This window comes from Mesocricetus auratus, unplaced genomic scaffold (assembly GCF_017639785.1).
Source record: "Mesocricetus auratus isolate SY011 unplaced genomic scaffold, BCM_Maur_2.0 Super-Scaffold_100007, whole genome shotgun sequence".
NCBI lineage: Eukaryota > Metazoa > Chordata > Mammalia > Rodentia > Cricetidae > Mesocricetus > Mesocricetus auratus.
In genome coordinates this window covers 76,031,570-76,051,682 of record NW_024429191.1, presented here as the reverse complement: position 1 = coordinate 76,051,682, position 20,113 = coordinate 76,031,570, and the positions used below count along the sequence as shown (strand labels likewise).

General features: G+C 37.4%; 1 protein-coding gene across 11 annotated transcripts in view; it reads right to left on the bottom strand.

Annotated features, from left to right (window-relative positions):
* The window catches only part of Cdk12 (cyclin dependent kinase 12), an 88,963-nt gene that overhangs the window by 32,524 nt on the left and 36,326 nt on the right, over nt 1–20,113 (bottom strand). For 7 of the 11 annotated variants that reach the window (XM_040749637.1, XM_040749634.1, XM_040749635.1 and 4 more), the window contains exons 10-14: nt 15,749–15,865; nt 14,551–14,682; nt 11,736–11,947; nt 8,718–9,167; nt 4,322–4,739 (exon numbers count right to left, since the gene is read on the bottom strand). In XM_040749637.1, coding sequence (XP_040605571.1) covers nt 4,322–4,739; nt 8,718–9,167; nt 11,736–11,947; nt 14,551–14,682; nt 15,749–15,865 — 1,329 coding nt within the window. Of the gene's footprint in view, nt 1–971; nt 4,740–8,717; nt 9,168–11,735; nt 11,948–14,550; nt 14,683–15,748; nt 15,866–20,113 lie in introns of those variants that run through there. The other 4 variants (XM_040749630.1, XM_040749629.1, XM_040749631.1 and 1 more) reach the window with 3 other exon arrangements.

The window sequence follows — 20,113 nt, the reverse complement described above, 5'->3', positions numbered from 1 at the left end:
GTAGCTTGAAATTCACATCTAGTCACAAACATGCAATGCACAATGACCTAAAACCAATTCACTGTCTCTGGAGAGACCACTAAGAAGATTCTTGGTATAGGAACAAGCACGAGCTATCCAATCTCCATTAGGATGTAAAGGGTATGATTTTGCTCACCAGCAAGGGACACCAAAAATAGAGAAATGCAGTAACCCTCAGCAGTAGCTTTTTAATCCTTATTTGTTCATGTCCTGGATGCTCCTTATGTTTCTACAACTTGCTCATATCACTATCACATACAAAGTTCAGACATTTTTCCTCTTCCTTTCTCGTGCCTTTTTCCTAGCTAGACTGAGCACATATTGTCAAGAACTCCTTAGTATTCTAAACCATAAGCAAAACTAAAACAATTTTCTCCTTTGGTAGAGTTGGTAAAGATTTTAGTAATAGCACAGACTTTAAACAATTCTGCTTCACTTCCTGGCTTACTGCTGTTAGGAAATCTCAAAGGGAGCTGGATACATTAACCCCTATGCCGATGCGCTTGTGTAACATTGTGAAACTAGATTGGGTGGAATGGTGGGGATCCTGGTTTCAGATCCTTTGGGTCTAAAACAGATTCTTACCAGCTTCTTTTGATGACTGTTGAGCTCAAACCCACTTACCTCTCCTGCCAGGAGGAGTCAGTCAGGGTACATGAAGCTCAACTCTTGATGGCTTCATACTACCATCCGTTTTCTACTTTTTGCTTTTCAAAACGTTGTTCTTATGGATACCCCTAACTCAAATTTTAATTCTTTAGTTTCTATTCTATCATTCTCAAGCACCTCTCCAAATCCTGAGAAATTTTCTTTTGTTTTGGTAGTTTATGAGTCTATAGCATTTCTGAAATTGAGAACCCATAATATAAAGGAAAAAATGTCCTTCATACATGATTAGGTATGCTCAAAGGGTACAGAAATTAGAAGTAAATGCAATGGAGCAAAAGTGGTATATTAACAGGAAATATTTAATTTTCCAATTTCCACTTTCCATCTTTATAAACTGAAAGAAAAAATTTAATATATTACAAAATATCTGTACATAGACAAGGTACACCCAATGGGGGCCAAAATGAAGAGAGAGAAAGGAATACAGTGTCAGGAACCTATAAATCAGGGAGAATGAGGTGGCAACTGACACTTTTCCAATGCACCATTCTCTCTCAAAACCTGCTGGTAACCAGTTAAACACTGTACCTATATATGCATTACACAAACACACACACACAGTGATGATTATGACATAAACTAACAAAAGTCCTACATACAAACTTGTGCTAACTGCTCTTTTGTCGTTTGTGAATCCTTATCCCTACAGACAGATGAAAAAACTAAGGAAACTGGATTAAGCAAATAGGCTTTTAAAAACCGCACACAAAAAATGATCATGGTCAAGCCAGTTTTGCCTCTTATTCATAAACAGAAAATAGATTTCTCATCTGTTCAAACTAATTTATTTAATGACACAATAGTTAAAACCCAAACCACTGTTGGATGGAATTAACTAAGTTTCTACTGTTCAAACAGTTGGGTTGAAAATTAAGCCAAATTTTTACTTCCATTATGTTTATAGATAATGTAGATGAAAAATGACCAAATACCTTTCTTCCTCCACATATATTTCAGGTTATTTAAATGAGTTACTTTCCTCTGCTTTCAGAAGTAGTCAAAATTATTACAAAAATACTTTTTTAAAAGCAAGACTCCCAAAATGGGGTGGGGATGAAATGGGCTCATACATATTTATACACACATTCACATACACTCACCCCCTTCCCTAGTCGGGATGGGGGAATGGAAGCTTATGTAAATTAGACTATTTGGCATAATTAAAAATATAGTGTGACAGAGGGGAAGGGAAAACATTATTGATGACTGCCCATAACCAAAATACAATGAAAATATATAGAGAAATTTATTCATATGATGGGAAAACAATTTTTTTCACTGAACAGATACTTATGAATGTATCCCCGCTCAGTTTCTTTAATCAAAAATATGGGACTAGAGCCCAATACCTTACAATAAAATATCCTAAAATAAGGCCCATGTCTGAGGACTAACTAGTAGCAGACTGAAGGTACACATAAACTTTAATGCAATCTATGGATTCTCAGTGTGCCTAGAATATCTAATTGGACATCCTGGCATAAAAAAAGCTATCAAAGCCAAATGGCTAGAAGGTTCACTTCCTATTAGTGTTTGGCCTTATGGCAAAGCCAGACAAAAACCCAGAAAATAAAGAAATATACACACTGGTATCTATTTCAGTAACAGGGGAAAATAATTTTTATGTAGCTGAAGAGGGTTCTTCTTTCACCTCTTTAAATTTTTAAAAAATTAATACACCTTTCTAAATATATTTTTTAACTTAAGAACTTGGTATTTAAACATGAAATTTCACTCAATTTCTGAAAACTATTCTCCAAGATGCTCAAGTATGTTTGCTTTTCTTTGTAAAAGGGAGCTTAACCTACATTTCACAAGTCTGTGGAGATCAATATATGACATATATATACTTTTAAAATACTCCAGATGCTGATAATCAGAAATGGAAGCCTTAATGAGGAGCCTCTCAAGTTACCTCACTCTGAGATCCTCTCTTCCACTTCCTGTTTTGATAAGGCAAAGTCCTTGGGAAATCATACTTTAAACCCTTTACCACAATCAAAATGATTCCTATAAGAAATGGCAGACTATACATGCTGCAATGTATGCTTATCAATACTGTTCTTTCCCATGGTAAGCTGCTTAATTTTTTCTTTGACGGTATCAGGGGTTGATATATCTTCAGATATACACCCTAAGCTAGGTTACATGTCCATGTATTTTCAGGATTTTCCTCTGACAATATCACAAGGCTCTGTTTGAAAGGCTTTTTTCCTCAAACATAAAAATATACACGTAAACAAAATGCTTATTGATCTTATTACCCCTCTAGGTATGTAGGTACCATCTCTAATTACAGCTCAGCAGCAATGTCCTATCATTTACAAATCAGCTTCCCCATCAGAACTGGCTTAAAAATTTTTTTTTAGAATTGAAGAGTTACAGAGAACAATGTGGGAGTTTAAATTTCCTTTCTTTTATTTAAAAAAAAAAAAGAATTTTTCCAGGTTCTTGGGCATCTTTACTGTATTTTCTTCCAAACAAATGCCTCAAAAAGATATAGGAATAGGGGCAGACACACAGAGGAAAGAAAAAGACAGGGACAAAAAGGAGAGGAGTAGGAGAATGAAAAAGCAAACAAGCAAAAAGCAAAGATTGGGTAAAACCTACCTACTTGCCCAAGAATGCCACTTTCTACAGCCTGCTTTATGTGCAGGAAGAGGGATAAACTTTTGTCAAAATTGAGTAAACTTAAGGATGAGTAATTTATTTGGAAAATGTATGTACAAGATGCTTAACATAGGTAAGGGGAGTGCTCACTGAAGTAAAAATGTGAGATGGTAGAGAGGAAGGGAATATTTAAGCCACTGTTTCCCTTCTAGTAAAACCCTAAGAGGAGCTCAGATCTTGTGAACACTATTGTCTTTAAAGGAGGATGGGGAACTAAATAAAAATTCAAAAGAAACCACACACAAACACACTCATGTGCGCACTCGTGCGCACACACACAGAAAACAAAACAAACAAACAAAAACTTAAAAAACCAAAGCCTCTTCAGAGCCATCTCAAAACAAAACTGTTCTCTTCTGCTCAAGTGCGGGCAATAAGCTACTTTTCAACCGAATGTCTCTTTTTCTCCATGTTTTTTTTTTTTCTATCGCTCCTACATAAAGCAGAAGTAAATATTCTGGCTATTGCCCATCCAGGAGGAACTGGTGCCAACATTGTTGAGTCGCCTGCTAGTAGCAAATGAGCAAGGAAAACAACGGACAGCGCGTTGCAGTAGCCAAATGCAGATGATTACCTTGCTCTGGCAAGTGATTTCATTAAAGGTTCAGAGGACTAGATGTAAAGATTGATAGGGAAGGAATCTTTCAGGGCATTGATGTCTCTGGGTTAATAAGGAACTCCTCTCCCTCTTCCCCCTCGTGGAGGGACTCTTGCAGCCCCCCGGTAGAGTTTTCCATAAGCAGAAGACTGAGTTGGGCCCCCCCACTGAAGAGTTGTTCCTGAGCTGTTGGCCCCAGTGGCTCCTGGTCCCAGCTCCCCATAGTTTTGCAATTTGGTCTCTGCATGTACAACAGAGTTGCTATTTCCCTCAGATTTCAGGAATGGTTGCCCAACCACAGAGTGTAATGCTAAGGGAACCCTAGCAAAACGAAGGTCCTGATCCCCTGGGAACTGCACTGACCCTGTGCCCTGGTAACTGTTGGACTCCCCAAGGTGGCTCACAGAGCCTGAGAAGGTCCTATTCTTCACCAGGGTCTGGACCAAAGATTCTGTCAAGGCTGGACCAGAACTGCGTTCATCAGTGTCAGTGGTACTGAACCCTGCTTCAGGCCCATCAGTATTTCCGTAAGTCCTGTTGGGATGGGATCGGGTGGAGTACTCCATTGGTCTCAAGGCCTGGTGCTCATGTGGCAGGTGGCCAGGAGGCTCTGCTTCAGGCTGGGATAAAAGTTGCAGCAAGGCGGCTGTCACGGCGGGATTCAACTCCTGGGGGGCGCTGGAAAGATCGCCTTCAATCAGAGGGGGTGGAGGTGGCGGCGGTGGAGGTCCAGGGGGCTCAGGGGGCCTCTTCTCTGGTGGAAGAATGTGAGGAGGACATGCTGTGGAAGGGTTACTTCTTTTAAACACCATCTTAAAAATCACATGTGATTATAAACACAAACACATACTACCCAACACAAATAAATACCAATACAAGTAACCAGATACATTAAATAAAACCTTGGGATCAGGAAACTGAAATTTATAAATAAAATAATCAAGTGATTAGAAGTAAAAGAGTTGCACTCTGGACCTAACAGCTGGTATAAAAAGATGTTATGTTTCAAATGATTGTCCTAAATTTTTCTGTTTGAGCTTTCCTTCCTTAAAGAATTGTTCTAATATGTAGATTGTTAGCAACCTCTCCATCCCTTCTGCTATTAGATCAAAATATTATTGAAATGAAGCAGAAAGAAGATGAGAAGGAACAATATGCATTCTTTGGTCACATTTCTAGCACATAATCTTTCTGTACAACTTGCAGACCTGGCTAACATAGTTACACAATGTTTGATGATATTAAGATTAACCTGAAATACAACTTAAAATATACAGGAGAGATGCAATCAAGAAAAAAACTCAACATGTATAAAAAGTCATTTTGCTTCTCCAAACGTTTAGTCAGCCATTTCTCCCCATAACCATTTCTTCAAGTTGGATATTAACCAACTACACTGTTAATCAGTTTCCCGAATATCTAATAATTGTAAAACCAAAGTAATTCTATTGTAATTTTCTATTTTTGTTTTCTTACCTTATTCATGTTTTTTTATGCTACAAAAGAGAAAAAACACTCTAGCAGTGTCATGCAAAACACATTTGATAAAAATGTGTTCATCCTGTGTTAAGAATTTAATATTCAGGAATATGCTGAACTAATACTAAGCTCAATTATTACTAATATCGTTCTTGAACCATTCCCCAGACTTTTGCTTTTTTATTGCTGTCTAAAGTTTCCTTACAATGACTTCTTACCAAAGCAAGAGATGAGAGATACAACAAAATAAGTTTGAGGCCTTAGAAAACTACAAAAACAAAAGCATAGTAAGATTAATGTGTTCAAAGATTGAGAGTCAACCTGCTAAAAAAAGTTTAATGTTTTGGTTTCATCTTCCAAGACTTTTTCTTTTTTCTATAGAAACATTTAAAAACATCTATATGGTCATTCTTCTATTTTTTTAGTGATGCATTATTGTCATTACTTAAGCAAGTCAAAATCAGTTTTTGGTTATAATTTGGTATTTCTGTAGTATGATTATCTTGAGAACACATTGAAAAGAAAATAATAAAGTGTGTACTCCCCAAGTAAGCAGGTGAAAGTACTTTAAAAACAATATACAATTTTAACACTATGGAGTGGAAAATGAGGCCGTGCGCTATATGAAGCAACAAATAAGGTAAAACAGTCTAGAGTTTCTGGAATTGCGGGTACAAGCTGAGCAGGCAAGGGGAGGCAAGGTATCAACTTCCAGTTTTGAACAGAATAATAAACTTTATAATATGTAACTCCAAGTTACTTGTTGTTGAGTACCAGGGAAAAATATATTTAAAATATATTTAAGACAGAAATTTACAATTTGGAGAATAAATAACCTGAAAGAATAGGGTACCTGAAGTATAACCAACCATGTATTATATTTAAGAGCTTTTACTATCAACACTACTTATATCTTTATAAGGATATCCAAGTACCAGTGATATTATAAAAGAAAGAAAAAAGTATTTAGAACCTATTCATGAAATGAAATGTCAAGTTTTTTAATAGTTGAGGGAGGGGAAATATCCCAAACCAACCTTAAAAGGCATGGCTGTAAAAATGGCAGTTTAAGTTTATATTCTTCCAATTACACCAATTTTCATTAAAAGAACTACTAAAGTTAATAAAGCTTCTTAAATAAAACCATAAAAGTATAAATTACAAATCATACTGTCCTCAGATTTAAAGTTTTGATGTTATCAATCTATAATAGTTTCATAATAATGGAGGGAGGTAAATAAATGCAATTTCAACCATGACTCTTTCTTAACAAGTACAGAAAACTAAATTACCAAACTAAGATCATTACCTTTCTTGCTTATACTGTCTGCCCTCTCTCTGGTGGAAGTGCTTAATGAACAGTGAAATGGGCAAGTAAGAGGCACCAGGATGTGGTGGCATGAAGCAGGAGGATCTTAAATTTTGAGGTCAGATTGTGCAACATAACATCCCAGAGATGACTATACAAAATATTTGTACATTTTGATGGATTTTATTTGAGATCAGGTGGTTGGGCCTGGAACTTTCTATGGAGGACTAGGATGGTCTTGAAATCACAGAAATCTACCTGTTTCTGCCTCCTGAGTGCCAGAATAAAAAATGTATAACATCATATAACACATCCACCACTTGTATTCATCCTTAGTTGTGGCATTTTTACTCTCTCCTCTAAAAACCATATCCAATTTCAAGCTATATACTATGACTTATTTTCAGTTCAACTTCATGTGATTGACAGCTTGTTGGCTCTATTATTTGGTGAATATTTTTCTATCAGGATGTTATTTAATTTGACCAAGATCTTTCAGACCCTTTGATTTTTAGTTGAGAAAAAAAAAGTTTTTGGAGGAATGATGGGTAGGATCTGACACACTGAGATTTTAAAAGCCTACTTTAATTCTACACAGCCTTTTAAAATTCTTAATTTAAATATTTATTTTTATACTATGTATGTTTAATCTGCATGTATGTCTATTTGCCATGTGTGTACTTGGTCCCTGTGGAGGGCAGAAGACGGCATCAGATCCTCTGGAACAGGAGATACAGGCGGCTGTGAGCCACTGAATGGGTGTTGGGAATTGAACCCAAGTCCTCTGTACGAGCAGCCAGTGCTTTTAACCTTAGAGCCACCTTCCAGCCCCATTATATAGCCTTTTCTATTACTGTCTTTGAAAACAACTGGAATCATCATAGAGAATAGCAAAGTGATTCAAGACATGTGAGTGTACAAGTTCTAATTTTGTCTGCAAATAATCAGCAGAACACACTTACTTAAATTTCTTATGCTGCAGTTTTCCTATTCACAATACAAAAAGTTAATTTTATTGTCTTTTCAGCTTTAACAATTTTCACATACATAAAAAGCAGGTTATGTATTTGACCTTATACTAGTGAAAATAAAAATATTTTCTGTACCAAACCAGATGAAATGTAAATGCAGGACCCTAAAGTTCAAAGTTAGTATACCTCCCTCTTCAGCCTCTGGGGCTCTTCTTATTCCCCAAAGCACAGGATCTTCAAGGCCAATGAAAATTTCCAAGGAGTTGAAAACATTTTCAGGCAGTAAAATTTTGCAAACAGATTGTGAATCAGAATTGATTAGAGAATTTACAATGCTTTTTCTTCTAATAAACTGCACAACTGTGGTCATGTAACACGAAGTGTAACACACTTTTTTCCCCTTCAGACTTTGTTTTCTTTTAGTAATGCTTACTTCCTGATCCCACTGTTTCTTTCAGAAACACAGACTTAAAAATTATCACTTTTGTATACAATTACTTCTTGGAAAGAAAATGTAAGGTGTTATCTGCTTAGAACAATTCCCCAATTATTTTCAGGAACTGAAATGATATTTTATTAGGACTTTCTTGACTGTATCTTCCAGACAAGATTCTGGTATCCAGGATCCACTTCACTAGATGTAAAGAACAATTTCATGTTTATTTAAAATCAAAATTTTCTAGGACTAGCTAGCTACACCACATACGTAGCTGTTCAAGATACCTCACTATCTATGACTTTGGTTTCTTTGGTTAGAAAACAGGGGCTTTACTTACCCGTACCCTTATGAAGTGGAAAAATGATCAGTATATGAAAGGTGCTTTGAGACTTAAATGAAAAAGCCGGACAAGAAATACATCATTTGGTGCTATGTTCTCCTGTAAACTAGATTACAGAAAACTGAAACTGAGACCAATGATGTAAAAAACAAAACATTAAGAGATTTTTAAGAGGATCAACAGCACCTGAGCTCAATGAGATTCATGACCGGTCTGTTTACCTGCTGGCTCCTCCTGTGGCATTGTAGGAGTTCTTCGGGGCCCCTGTGGCCCACTATTCTTGTCACTGGTGTTTTCCTCCAGGTTACCTGCTGGCTCTTGGGTTTTCATCAGCTGACTCAAGAGAACTGCCAACATATTCTGCATGTCAGCTGGTGTGTTTGAAGCTTCAGGGGTTGTCTGTTCTGCTGAAGGCGGGACTGATACAGAGGGTACCTCCTTCAATGATTCCTCTGGGGCTATGGATTCTGAGTCCTGCTGCTGGGAACTGGCTTCATTCAGTGCACTAATAGATTGATTCAAGGCTTCCAGCTGCTGCTGCATCTCTGGGTTTGAGTGGATATTAAGCAGCTGTGCCATCTGAGGGATGCTCAGGTCAGTTTGGCTCTGTAGCAGGTTTAATAACACTGCCAATTCACTTTGATTCAGCTGCTGTGTGATGTCACCAAGGCCTGTGGAATGAGAGTGGAGCCAATATAAGATGACAAGTTGAAAGGCAAGGCCTCCTGCCTTCTTCGACTGACAAAAGCAATTTATAGTACCCAAAGACACAGTTTCATTTACATAATTTAGTATCTCAGATTACATTACAGTTTATTTTTGACAACTAGGAAGTAGTGGCACTTGCCTTTAATCCCAGTACTTAGGAGGCAGAAGCAGGCATATTTCAATGAGTTTGAGGTCAGCCTGATCTATAAAGCAAGTTCCAGGATAGCCAGGACTGCTACACAGAGAAACCCTGTCTTGAAAAACCAGATAGATAGATAGATGGATGGATGGATGGATGGATGGATGGACGGACGGACGGACAGGTGGGTAGAAAGAATTTTAGGACTTGGATTGGTGAGATAGCACAGTAAGTAAAAGGGACTTGCCACCAAGCATAAAAACTGTATAAAGTCCAGGACCCATATAATGAAGAGAACCAAATCCTACAAGTTGTCCTTTGAACTCTACATACTTTATGTGGCATCTCAGCAAAATAAAAATTAAAACAATAAATAAAATATAAGAACTAACTAAATAAAGCATGTCTGCATTATATACAAAAGTGACTATATCTTATCTGTATCCTTTTAGGTCAATGACTTTCTTTTTTTTTTTTTTTTAAAGATTTATTTATTTATTACATATACGCCAGAAAAGGGCAACAGATTGAATTGCAGATGGTTGTGAGCCACCATGTGGTTGCTGGGGATTGAACTCAGGACCTCTGGAAGAGCGTCAGTGCTCTTAACTTCTGAGTCATCTCTCCAGCCCCAGGTCAGTGACTTTCGACAAAATATTTTATGTAAAAACTGTTAGGACAGATTTAAGAATTCAAGTGCCTAATGTGCCAAATGAGTTGCCTTTTTTTTTTTTAAACAAAAAGAAGAATTTATTTATTATGTATAGAGTACTCCATGTGTGCCTGCAGGCCAGAAGAGGGCACTGGATCTCATTACAGATGATTGTGAGCCACCATGTGGCTGCTGGGAATTGAACTCAGGACCTCGGGAAGAACAGCCAGTGTTCTTACTAACCTCTGAGCCATTTCTCTAGCCCAATTTGACATTTATTTATTCAAAGGTTATTTATCTGCTGTATCCCAAGCTGGCCTCAAAGTTGGTGTGCAGTGATAGATAACCTTGAATTTCTTTTCTTTTTTTCTTTCTTTCTTTCTTTTTTTTTTTTTTTTTTGTTTGTTTTTGAAGACAGTGTTTCTCTGTAGCTGTGGAGCCTGTCCTGGAACTCACTCTGTAGATCAGGCTTGCCTTGAACTCAGATATCTGCCTGCCTCTGCCACCCCTGTGCTGGGACTAAAGGTGCCCACCACCTGGCTATAGATAACCTTGAATTTCTGATTCTCCCGAATCTACCTCCCCAGTGCTGTGTTGCAGTTATTTGCCACCATACTAATCTGAGTGAGGTTATTTATTTTTAAGGTTTTTCTGAATGATTCTAATGTGTACCAAAAGTTGAAAATATCATTGTAATATCAGCTACTTTGAAGGCTGAGGCAAGAAGATCCTAATTTCAAGACCATTGGGTTGACACAGAAGGCAAAATGAAAAAGACCTGTGGGTGGGGGGAAAAAAAAGCTGTGCTATTATAGGAGAAATACTTTGTTATAATGGTTATTTTGACACAGTTTTAGTATAACAGGTCAAGTAATAATCTACCGAACCAATTACATTTAGCAATTCTGATATGACATGACAGGATTCTAAAACCTTTTCAAATCAAACATAAATAACTCTAAATTATTGCTAAAAAGCTACGTCAAATGCTAGAAAGCTGGCTCAGTGGTTTAGAGCATTGGTTGCTTGTTTTTTGTTTGTTTGTATTGGCTGAGTTGCCAATACTCTTAACTGATGAACCATCTCTCTAGCCTCCCATCTATCTTTTTTTTTTTTTTTTTGGTTTTTTTGAGACAGGGTTTCTCTGTATTGTTTTGGAGGCTGTCCTGGAACTAGCTCTTGTAGACTAGGCTGGTCTCGAACTCATAGAGATTTGTCTGCCTCTGCCTACCGAGTGCTGGGTTAAATTAAAGGCGTGTGCCACCACTGCCCAGCAAGAGCATTGGCTGCTTATCCAGAGAACTTGGGTTCAAGTCCCAGCATCCTCATGGCAAGTGACAACTGTCTGTAACTCCAATCCCAGAGTATCTAACAACTGCTTTTAGCTTCTGCAAGTTACAATCACAAACAGTGCACAGATGTACATGATGACAAACACCATATACATAAATAAAATGAGTAACTTTAAAAAAAAGCCACAAACTAACCTTAAATTTTACTTATTTAATTGATTGGTTTTTGTCAAACACAATCTAACAGAGATACAGTATTCCTTATTTCAAGGAATAAAAATTTATTTACTATAGGCAGTAAATAATGTTTATCTTCTCCTGAGAAATGGAGATAACTATCTCTCTCCTAATATTCCATTGGGGAAAAAAAGGGTTATGAACACATGCGTTCTACCCTCAAAATCTACATAAGTGCACTTAATAGAAGTAGAAGGCTCTCAGCACTGACCTACTGCATCCCCAGGAACAGGCTCTGCCTTGACAGGAGCAGGCTGAGGGGGTGCTGGGCTACTGTTCTTCACAGGCTCAGCTGTTGTCCCTGAGGTAGTTTCTTTTCGAGAGGCTTTGGATGGAGGTGGCTCTTCTATTACAATACCACTTTGTCGCTGGCGTCTACGTTTCTTACTCCACAATTCATGACAATCCTGCCAGTGAGGTAGGCTGGAAGAACACAAAACAAAGAAGGAATAAGCAGTGAGTAAACCGAAAAATAATTAATATAGAAAAACAAGGAACACTGGAAATAGAATAAAGAAACATAAAGGTAGAATGCAGTATAAAAAGAATCCTGGCAGGAGGTAGTGTATAGAAGTATTTGGGCAGTAAGAAAAAAAGGACCTTGTTAATAGTAGAAACAACTCCTATATAGTCAAAAACAGTTTGTGTTGGTACAAAATGAATAAAGAGAACTTTATTGGTCAAGTTTCAGCTGGGGCACAGAGATGAACACCTTATAAATAGTTATGAAAGCCTAGGAACAAGTCTAGGAGATGTCTTAGTAGGGTAAAGCTTAACAATTTGGGTTCAAATTTGGAACACATATGGTAGAAAAAGAAAACCAACTCCCACAACTTGCCCTGACCTTTATCATGTAGCTCAGCAAAAGCATGAACACACACGATGAAAAAACAGAAGAGACAGTGTTCTAAATCTTGGAAGTAAAAAAGTGGTGGTGGTGGTACATGCCTTTAGTCCCAGCACTCGGGAGGCAGGTAGATCTCTGAGTTCGAGACCAGCCTGGTCTACAATAGCTAGTTTTGGGACAGACTCTAAGCCACAGAGAAACCCTGTATCGAAAAGACAAAAAACAACAACAAAAAACCCAAAAGTGATGGTGGTGCATGCCTTCAAACCAAGAGCTCAAAATACAGATGGATCTCTGTGAGTTCAAGGTCAACCTGGTCTACACAGTGAGTTCCAGGACAGCCAAGGCTACATAGTCTAGAAAAATAAAACACCCAAAACAAAACAAAACAAAACAAAAAAAAAGGAAAGAAAGAAATCTTGGAACTATATAATCCTATCATATTTAAATCACCAGTATACAAAAAAAATCCAGTGAATTTCCATAATTGGATATCAACTTTTTAATTCATGGAGTTAAGCTGGGCATATCTTTAATCCGAGCAACTAAGAGGCAGAGGAAGGTGAGATCGATTCTGTTAGTGTCAGGCCAGCCTGGTCTACTTAATGAGTTCCAGGCCACACAACAAATGAATAAAACTACATAATAGCCCCCAAATTTCAGTAAAAGGCATACATATAAAAATTCTAACATAAAAAATGAATTTGGATAGATCCTTAGACAAGATAATTTATAGTTAACATCTACTCTTGTACTTATCTAAATCCTCTCTTTTGTTTGTTTGTTTTTTTTTGGAAGACATATTATCCCATGCTAACCTGGAACTCTTGATTCACCTGCAATAGCCTTCCAAGTGCTGGGATTACAAGTATGTATGTGTAAACCACCATATCTGTCCAGTCTTTCAACTGGTAAAAAAATAAATCTGAGGCAAGAGGACCCTAAATTCAAGGCAGCTTAGATAACTCAGTGAGACCATCCCACACCTCAAATAAAACATACAAAATCTCAAAAAGAAACAAAAACCCTAAAAGGGTGGAGAAAGTATTCATTAGTTAAGTGTTTGTGCTGTTCTTGCACAGAACTTGAGTTCAATTCCAGTTCCAGGGAATCTGACACCATCTTCTGGCCCGCACAGGCAACCACTTACATAAGCACATAAAAAAACCCCAGCACAAAGAAGGGGCTTTGGAATGTAGCTCAGTGAAAAGTATTTATCTGACTAAAATGTGTAAGGACCATAGTACTGACATAAACAAACATAAATTTTAGCACAAAAGCTATGAATACTTCCAGTGGTAAGTTCAAAGATAAAGGATGCTGTATGTGCCATAAAGTTGAATGTAGGTACAGAATCATTGAAAATGTTCTAGTGTACATTCTATTCATACAATTGTGATGAAAGAAGGCACCATAGATGGCTAAGGTAGCAAAAGCCCATGGAGCAGAAGGCTCATCACCTGAATTTATCACGGACACACAGACACACACAGAAACACACACACACACACACACAAAGTAAAAAAGAAAAATAAATTGTGAAAGAGATATACCAAACACACACAGACACACAGAAAGTAAAAAATAAAAATAAATTGTAACCAAAGAGATACACCAAAACTATATAGCTACATAAAAAGAATGGCAACAAAGGCAGGTAAATCTGAGTTCAAGGACAGCCTGGTCTACAAAACAAACAAACAAACAAACAAACAAGCAAGCAAACAAACACTACTGACCTGACAATGATGTAAACTAAAATTTGAACTGTTCTTAAAGTATAAAAAATAAATAGTCACAACATAAATGATTAAACCAGAGGAATAGTTAAGAGCAAAAACTACAAGGAATATTTTAAAGACACTGTTTAGTACAATATACACTAGAAATCTAGAAACAAAGAAAAATAGCTTGAATCAGATTAGAAAAATTCACTAAATCTATTCCTGACAATCATTTATAGCTATTTTAATAAGCCTATCTTTTTTCTTTTAAGTTTCTCATTTTCATGGGGCATTGGTGATGCATGCCTTTAATCCCATCACTCAGAAGGTAGAGGCAGATGGTCTACAGAGCCAGTTCCAGGACAGGCTCCAAAGCAATACAGAGAAACCCTGTCTTGAAACAAACAACAAAACAAAACACAAAAGTTTCTCATTATACAGCCACCAATACTTACTCTGGAGGTGCCATTTTACTGAGTTCCACATCCTTAAGGAAGTCACTCTGCAGGGTCTGTTCAGCTGTGCAGCGCTTGCTGGGATCAAGGGTCAGCATGTGGTCTAATAAATCAAGTGCTGCTGAAGGAATGCTATAAAAAGGAACAAAAAAAATCAAAACTTAAAAAACTATTAAAACCAACAATTCTGTTCTCTTTCCTTAGGAAGCTACAAAAGAAAAAAAAAACACAAGAAAAATCCACATATTATTCAAAATAAAATGGTTTTCATTTTTCAAGGCTTTCAAAAGAGAAAATTAGAAATAGGGTCTTAAAGAACAAACTCTTCAAAAATAAAATGTCTAAAACTGAAGAGATGGTTCAGAGGACCCAGATTCAATTTCCAGTGGCAGCTCACACTCTTCCAAACTCCAGTTCTAGGGCATCCAACATCCTCAAATTGTGTATCATGGGCTAGTTTAGGTAGCTATCTGGTAAAGGTGGTGGCGCACGCCTTTAATCCCAGCACTCGGGAGGCAGAGGCAGGCGGATCTCTGTGAGTTCGAGGCTGGGCTGGACCGATAGCCTACAAAACAATACAAACCCTGTCTCGTAAAAACCAAAAACAACAAAAAAAAGGTGTATCTGTTATCAAGCCTTACAACCAATATTATGTCCTTAGGATCCACATGGTCAAAGGACACACACAATACATGAATAAATGAATATGAATATGAATATAAATGGACTTAGTGGAATATATTATTAATCCCAGCATTCTGGAGACTAAGGCAGATGGATCTATAAGGAGTTTGAGGTCAGACTAATCTATGTAGTGTGTTTTAGACCAAGTAAGACTACACATTGAGATCATCTCAGAAAAACAAAACAACTATAAAAATGTAATTGTGGGGAGGCAGGGATGGCTCATTGGTTAAGAGAAGTAACTGCTTTTCCAGAGGACCCAGTTCAATTCTCAACACCCACATGGATGCTCACACTGTCTGTAACTCTAGTTCCAGGTAATCCAACACCCCTGCACAGGTTAAATGCCAATTCACACGAAATAAATAAATAAATAAATAAATAAATAAATAAATAAATAAATAGTCTTTTTAGAGAAGAATGTAATTTAAACGTTTGCTGTAGTAAATTGGGCTTAACAGTAAACAAAAGCTAGAAACAGAAAAGAAATGTAATATGATTGTGTTAAACTCACAAAGAGAATTCTTCTCTTAAACGTCTCCTATATTGCTTCTTCGGTTTCATGGTGTTGAAGTAGGGCAGCTTGATAACATCAGGCCACACTGCTGGACAAGGGCTACCACAGAGACGACTGAAAAGAAAGCAAAAAGCCAAGTGCAATGCAGTTAATCACCAGTATCATGACTTCTAGAGGTTCTTGAAGGAGAAATTATCTTCTGGGATATGGGGAGTCTACAGTTTATTACATTAGGGGGTATTTTTTAAAAAGGTAAAGCATGGCTTACTGCTCTAAGGAGAAGCAATATAAAATAACTGGTTATAAGAAAACATACTGGAGGCCAGGTAGTGGTGGCGCACACCTTTAATACCAGAAGGCAGAGGCAAGGGGATCTCTGTGAGTTCAAGGTCAGCCTGGTCTACAGAGAGAGGACAGCCAGGGCTACACAAAGAAACCCTGTCTGGAAAAACCAAAACCAAAACCAAAAAAAAAAAAAAAGAAGAAGAAGAAGAAGAAGAAATACTGAAAGATAGCAAGAGAAAACCATTGAAAAATATAACCCAAAATGATTTACATATTTACCTATAAAGGTTCTCACCATTTTTATTCTATTCAGTTAGAGTTAATTTCTTTCTTTACTTGAACTACGTCTAGTCTATTATGTAGTCATGGCTTTCCAGGACACATTATGTAAACCAGGATAACCTGCTTCGGGGCTGGATGGCTCAGTGGTTAAGGACACTGGTTGGTCTTCCAGAGGTCCTGAGTTAATTCCCTGCAACCACATGACGGATGGCTCTCAACTATCTGTAATGAGATCTGGTGCCCTCTTCCAGTCTGCAGGAATACATGCAGACAAAACACTTAACAAACAAATCTATATATACGAACCTGCCTCTTCTTCCAAAGGCATGTGCCACTCCACACCTGGCAGAATTAATTTCAAAGAGTAAAAATTTTAAGATGGATCTCTGTGAGTTTTTGCCATTATGGTCTACAGAGTAAGTTCCAGGACAGCCTGAGCTATAGAAATCCTGCTTCTTCTTCTTCTTTTTTTTTTTTTTTTTTTTTGGTTTTTTCGAGACAGGGTTTCGAAACGCCCGGCGAAATCCTGCTTCTTTTGGTTTCTTTTTTAGAAGAATGTTTATAGATAACTGAGCATTTACTATTATTACAATGAGTTTTATGTCACTTTTAAAATACATTTATTTGCTATATTTTCCCATTTATTTTACATGCCTATAATCCCAGGATTTAGGAGGCTAAGGTTAAAGGATTATGAGTTTATGGCCAGTATGCCCTATAAGGAGAGACTCTGCTTCAAAATGAAAAAAATCAAACAAAAATAAACCAAAAGAAAAAGAGCAAGGGAAAGGAACATGGAAAAAGAAAAGCAAAGTATAGCAAGAGAGGCCCAAATTCTATTCTATAAGCATTCCACAAAAAGCCTACGTATGGGTTACATTTTAAAACTGTGATTAGAGAAACAGCTTATTGAGAAAAGGTTCCTTCTGCCAAGCCTGATGATTGGAATTCAACCCTCAAGATTTACATGGTGAAAGGAGCAAGAAAACATGTACTCCACAGAGTTATGTTCTTTGTTTTATGAGACAGGGTTTCTCTGTGTAGCTCTGGTTGTCCTGGAACTCCCTCTGTAACCCAGGCTGCTCTGGAACTCACAGAGATCTGCCTGCCTTTGCCTTACAAACGCTGGGAGTAAAAGAGTGATTACCAAGGCCCAACTACACTTTTCTTGTACTGACCTACACCTAAAGAATAAGGTAGCCATCTGAAAAAAAAATAGCATACTTCTTGTGTGTGTGTATGCATGTTCGTATGATAGTCAACCTCAGATGCTGCTCCTTAAATATTATTCACCTTGTGGCTTTCTCATGTGGTCCCAAGTTTGCTGAGGGAGCTAAACTGGCTGGTCAGTGAGTGCCAAGATCACCTATTTCTGGCTCACCAACACTAATGCCATAATAAAGCAACATCACATCTAGATTTTTGTGTATAGGTTCTGGGTATCAAATCAGGTTATCATAACTGCATGACAAATATTTTACCACTGAGCCATCTACTCACTTCCCATTTTACTTTTTTATTTCTTTTAATGATTTCAATAACACTTATTTGGTTTTCATATTTGTTTTTGTGTGATATGGTACATATGCCATACCACACTAGTAGAGTGGGTCCTACATATGGAACTTATATTGTTAAGCTTAATAGTAAGCAATTGTGTACCCAAGAAGCCCTCTCACTGGCCCATTGCAAGTTTGGCTCTATAACACTGACACTACCAAGCATTAGGCATCATGTGAGGAATTAAGGCTTCTTAGAAAACTACTTTTTTTCAACAAATCTTTTTACATTAATTTAATTAATGTGCACATGTAAAAGTATATAGAGTATCCTTCAGTCATGTGAGTTATCAATGACTGAACAAGTGCCATTACCTGTTGAGCCATCTTGTCAGTTTTTTTTTTCTTCTGTTTTTGAGATGGGGACTCACTTTGCTAATCAGGCTGGCCTTGAACTCATGAGATTAACTAATTCTTACTGTCTTAGCCTAATACATAGCTGGTAGTAAAAGCACCACTGTTCTCAAATACAGCATATTTATGAAAAAGAATAAAAGTATGAAGGTAAGACTTACACATTATAGAGCTGGAAAAGTGGCTTAGAGGTTAAAAACACTTTAAAGTAGGATACTGGTTCAGTTTCCAGCACCCACAGGGAAGTTGACAGCCTCTATAACTCCAATTTTATGGGATCCTACGTCTTTTTTTTTTTTGCTTCCAATGACATGAAGCATACATGTGGTGAAATTAGATATATGTAAGTAAACACTCAAATACATAAAAATAAAAACATATAGTGGCACCCCTTTAATTACATCACTTGGGAGGCATTGGCAGATGGGTCTCTATGATTTCAAGGCCAGCCTACTCAACAGAATTAGTTCAAGGATAGCCAAGACAACACAAAGAAACACTGTCTTAAAAAACAAAAACTAGACAAAACAACCAAACAAGACCAAAAAAACCCTAAAGGATGTGCATGAGCTACCACTGAGGGTGCTAGGAACAGAACCCAGATCCTCTTCAAGAACAGAGACAGCTCTCAACTGCTGAACCATCTCTCCAGTCCCCTAAAACATAATTGGTATGTCCACGGGCAATCACAAAAGAGATGGTAAGCTGGACTGAGCAAAGAGAAATTTATTATAAAATCACTGAATAACTAAAAAAAGTTACAGAAATTGGAAAATTTCATTATCTATTCATTATCTAGCTTTAAAAGTATGGGTCATGACTAAGGATTGAGTAACTAAATCATGACTAAATACATACAACAACCGAAAAGGTAGCTAAAAATCAAATGTGCAATAAGTTTGACATGTTTCTGGCAGCATTCTCCAGTGTTATGTTGTATGACTTCACTGAAATCTTGGTTCTGAATACATAACAACCTTGCACTGTGAGTGGTATAATCCCACAAAATACTGATAACACTCAAATAACTAAGCTCAGATTTGAGACTATCATGTTGTAAACTGCAGTGTCTTACCATATACATAACTTTTGGTTCTTTTAGAAACATACTGGCTTAATTATGAAAAGCAAAGATTAGCTAGTTGGGGGTGATTTTGCATGCCTTTTATCCCAGCATTTGGGAGGCAGAGTTAGATGGATCTCTAAATTCAAGGCCAGTATGGTCTACAAAGCTAATTTCAGTCAGCCAGGGATACAGAAAAATCCTGTCCTGAAAAAAACGGAGGGGGGGGGGGGGGGAAGAGGAGGAAAACAAATTTTTTTTTTGTTTTTTTTTTTTTTGTTTTTTACAAGACAGGGTTTCTCTGTATTGTTTCGGGAGGCTATCGGTCCAGCCCGGCCTCAAACTCACAGAGATCCGCCTGCCTCTGCCTCCCGAGTGCTGGGATTAAAGGCGTGCGCCACCACTGCCCGGCTGAAAACAAAGGTTTTAACCAGACATGGCAGTACAATTCTTTAATGCCAGCATTCAAAAGGTAGAAGGATCTCTGTGAGATTCAAACCTCTGGACAGTCTACATAGCAAATAAAAATTCCTATGGACTAGAGATGGCTCAGTGGTTAAGAGCACTAACTGCTCTTCCAGAGGACCCAGGTTTAATTCCCTGCACCCACAGGGCAACAAACAACTGTCTGTAACTCCAAGATTTGACTCCCTCATGCAGACATACATAGAGCCAAAATAACAATGCACATTAAAAACAAATAATTAAAAAAAATCCCTACCATCATCTTTTTTTCCAATATATTTTCTTATTTAAATTAGAAACATGCTTGCTTCACATGTTAATCCCAGCTCCCTCTCCCACTCCTCCTCCCTTGGC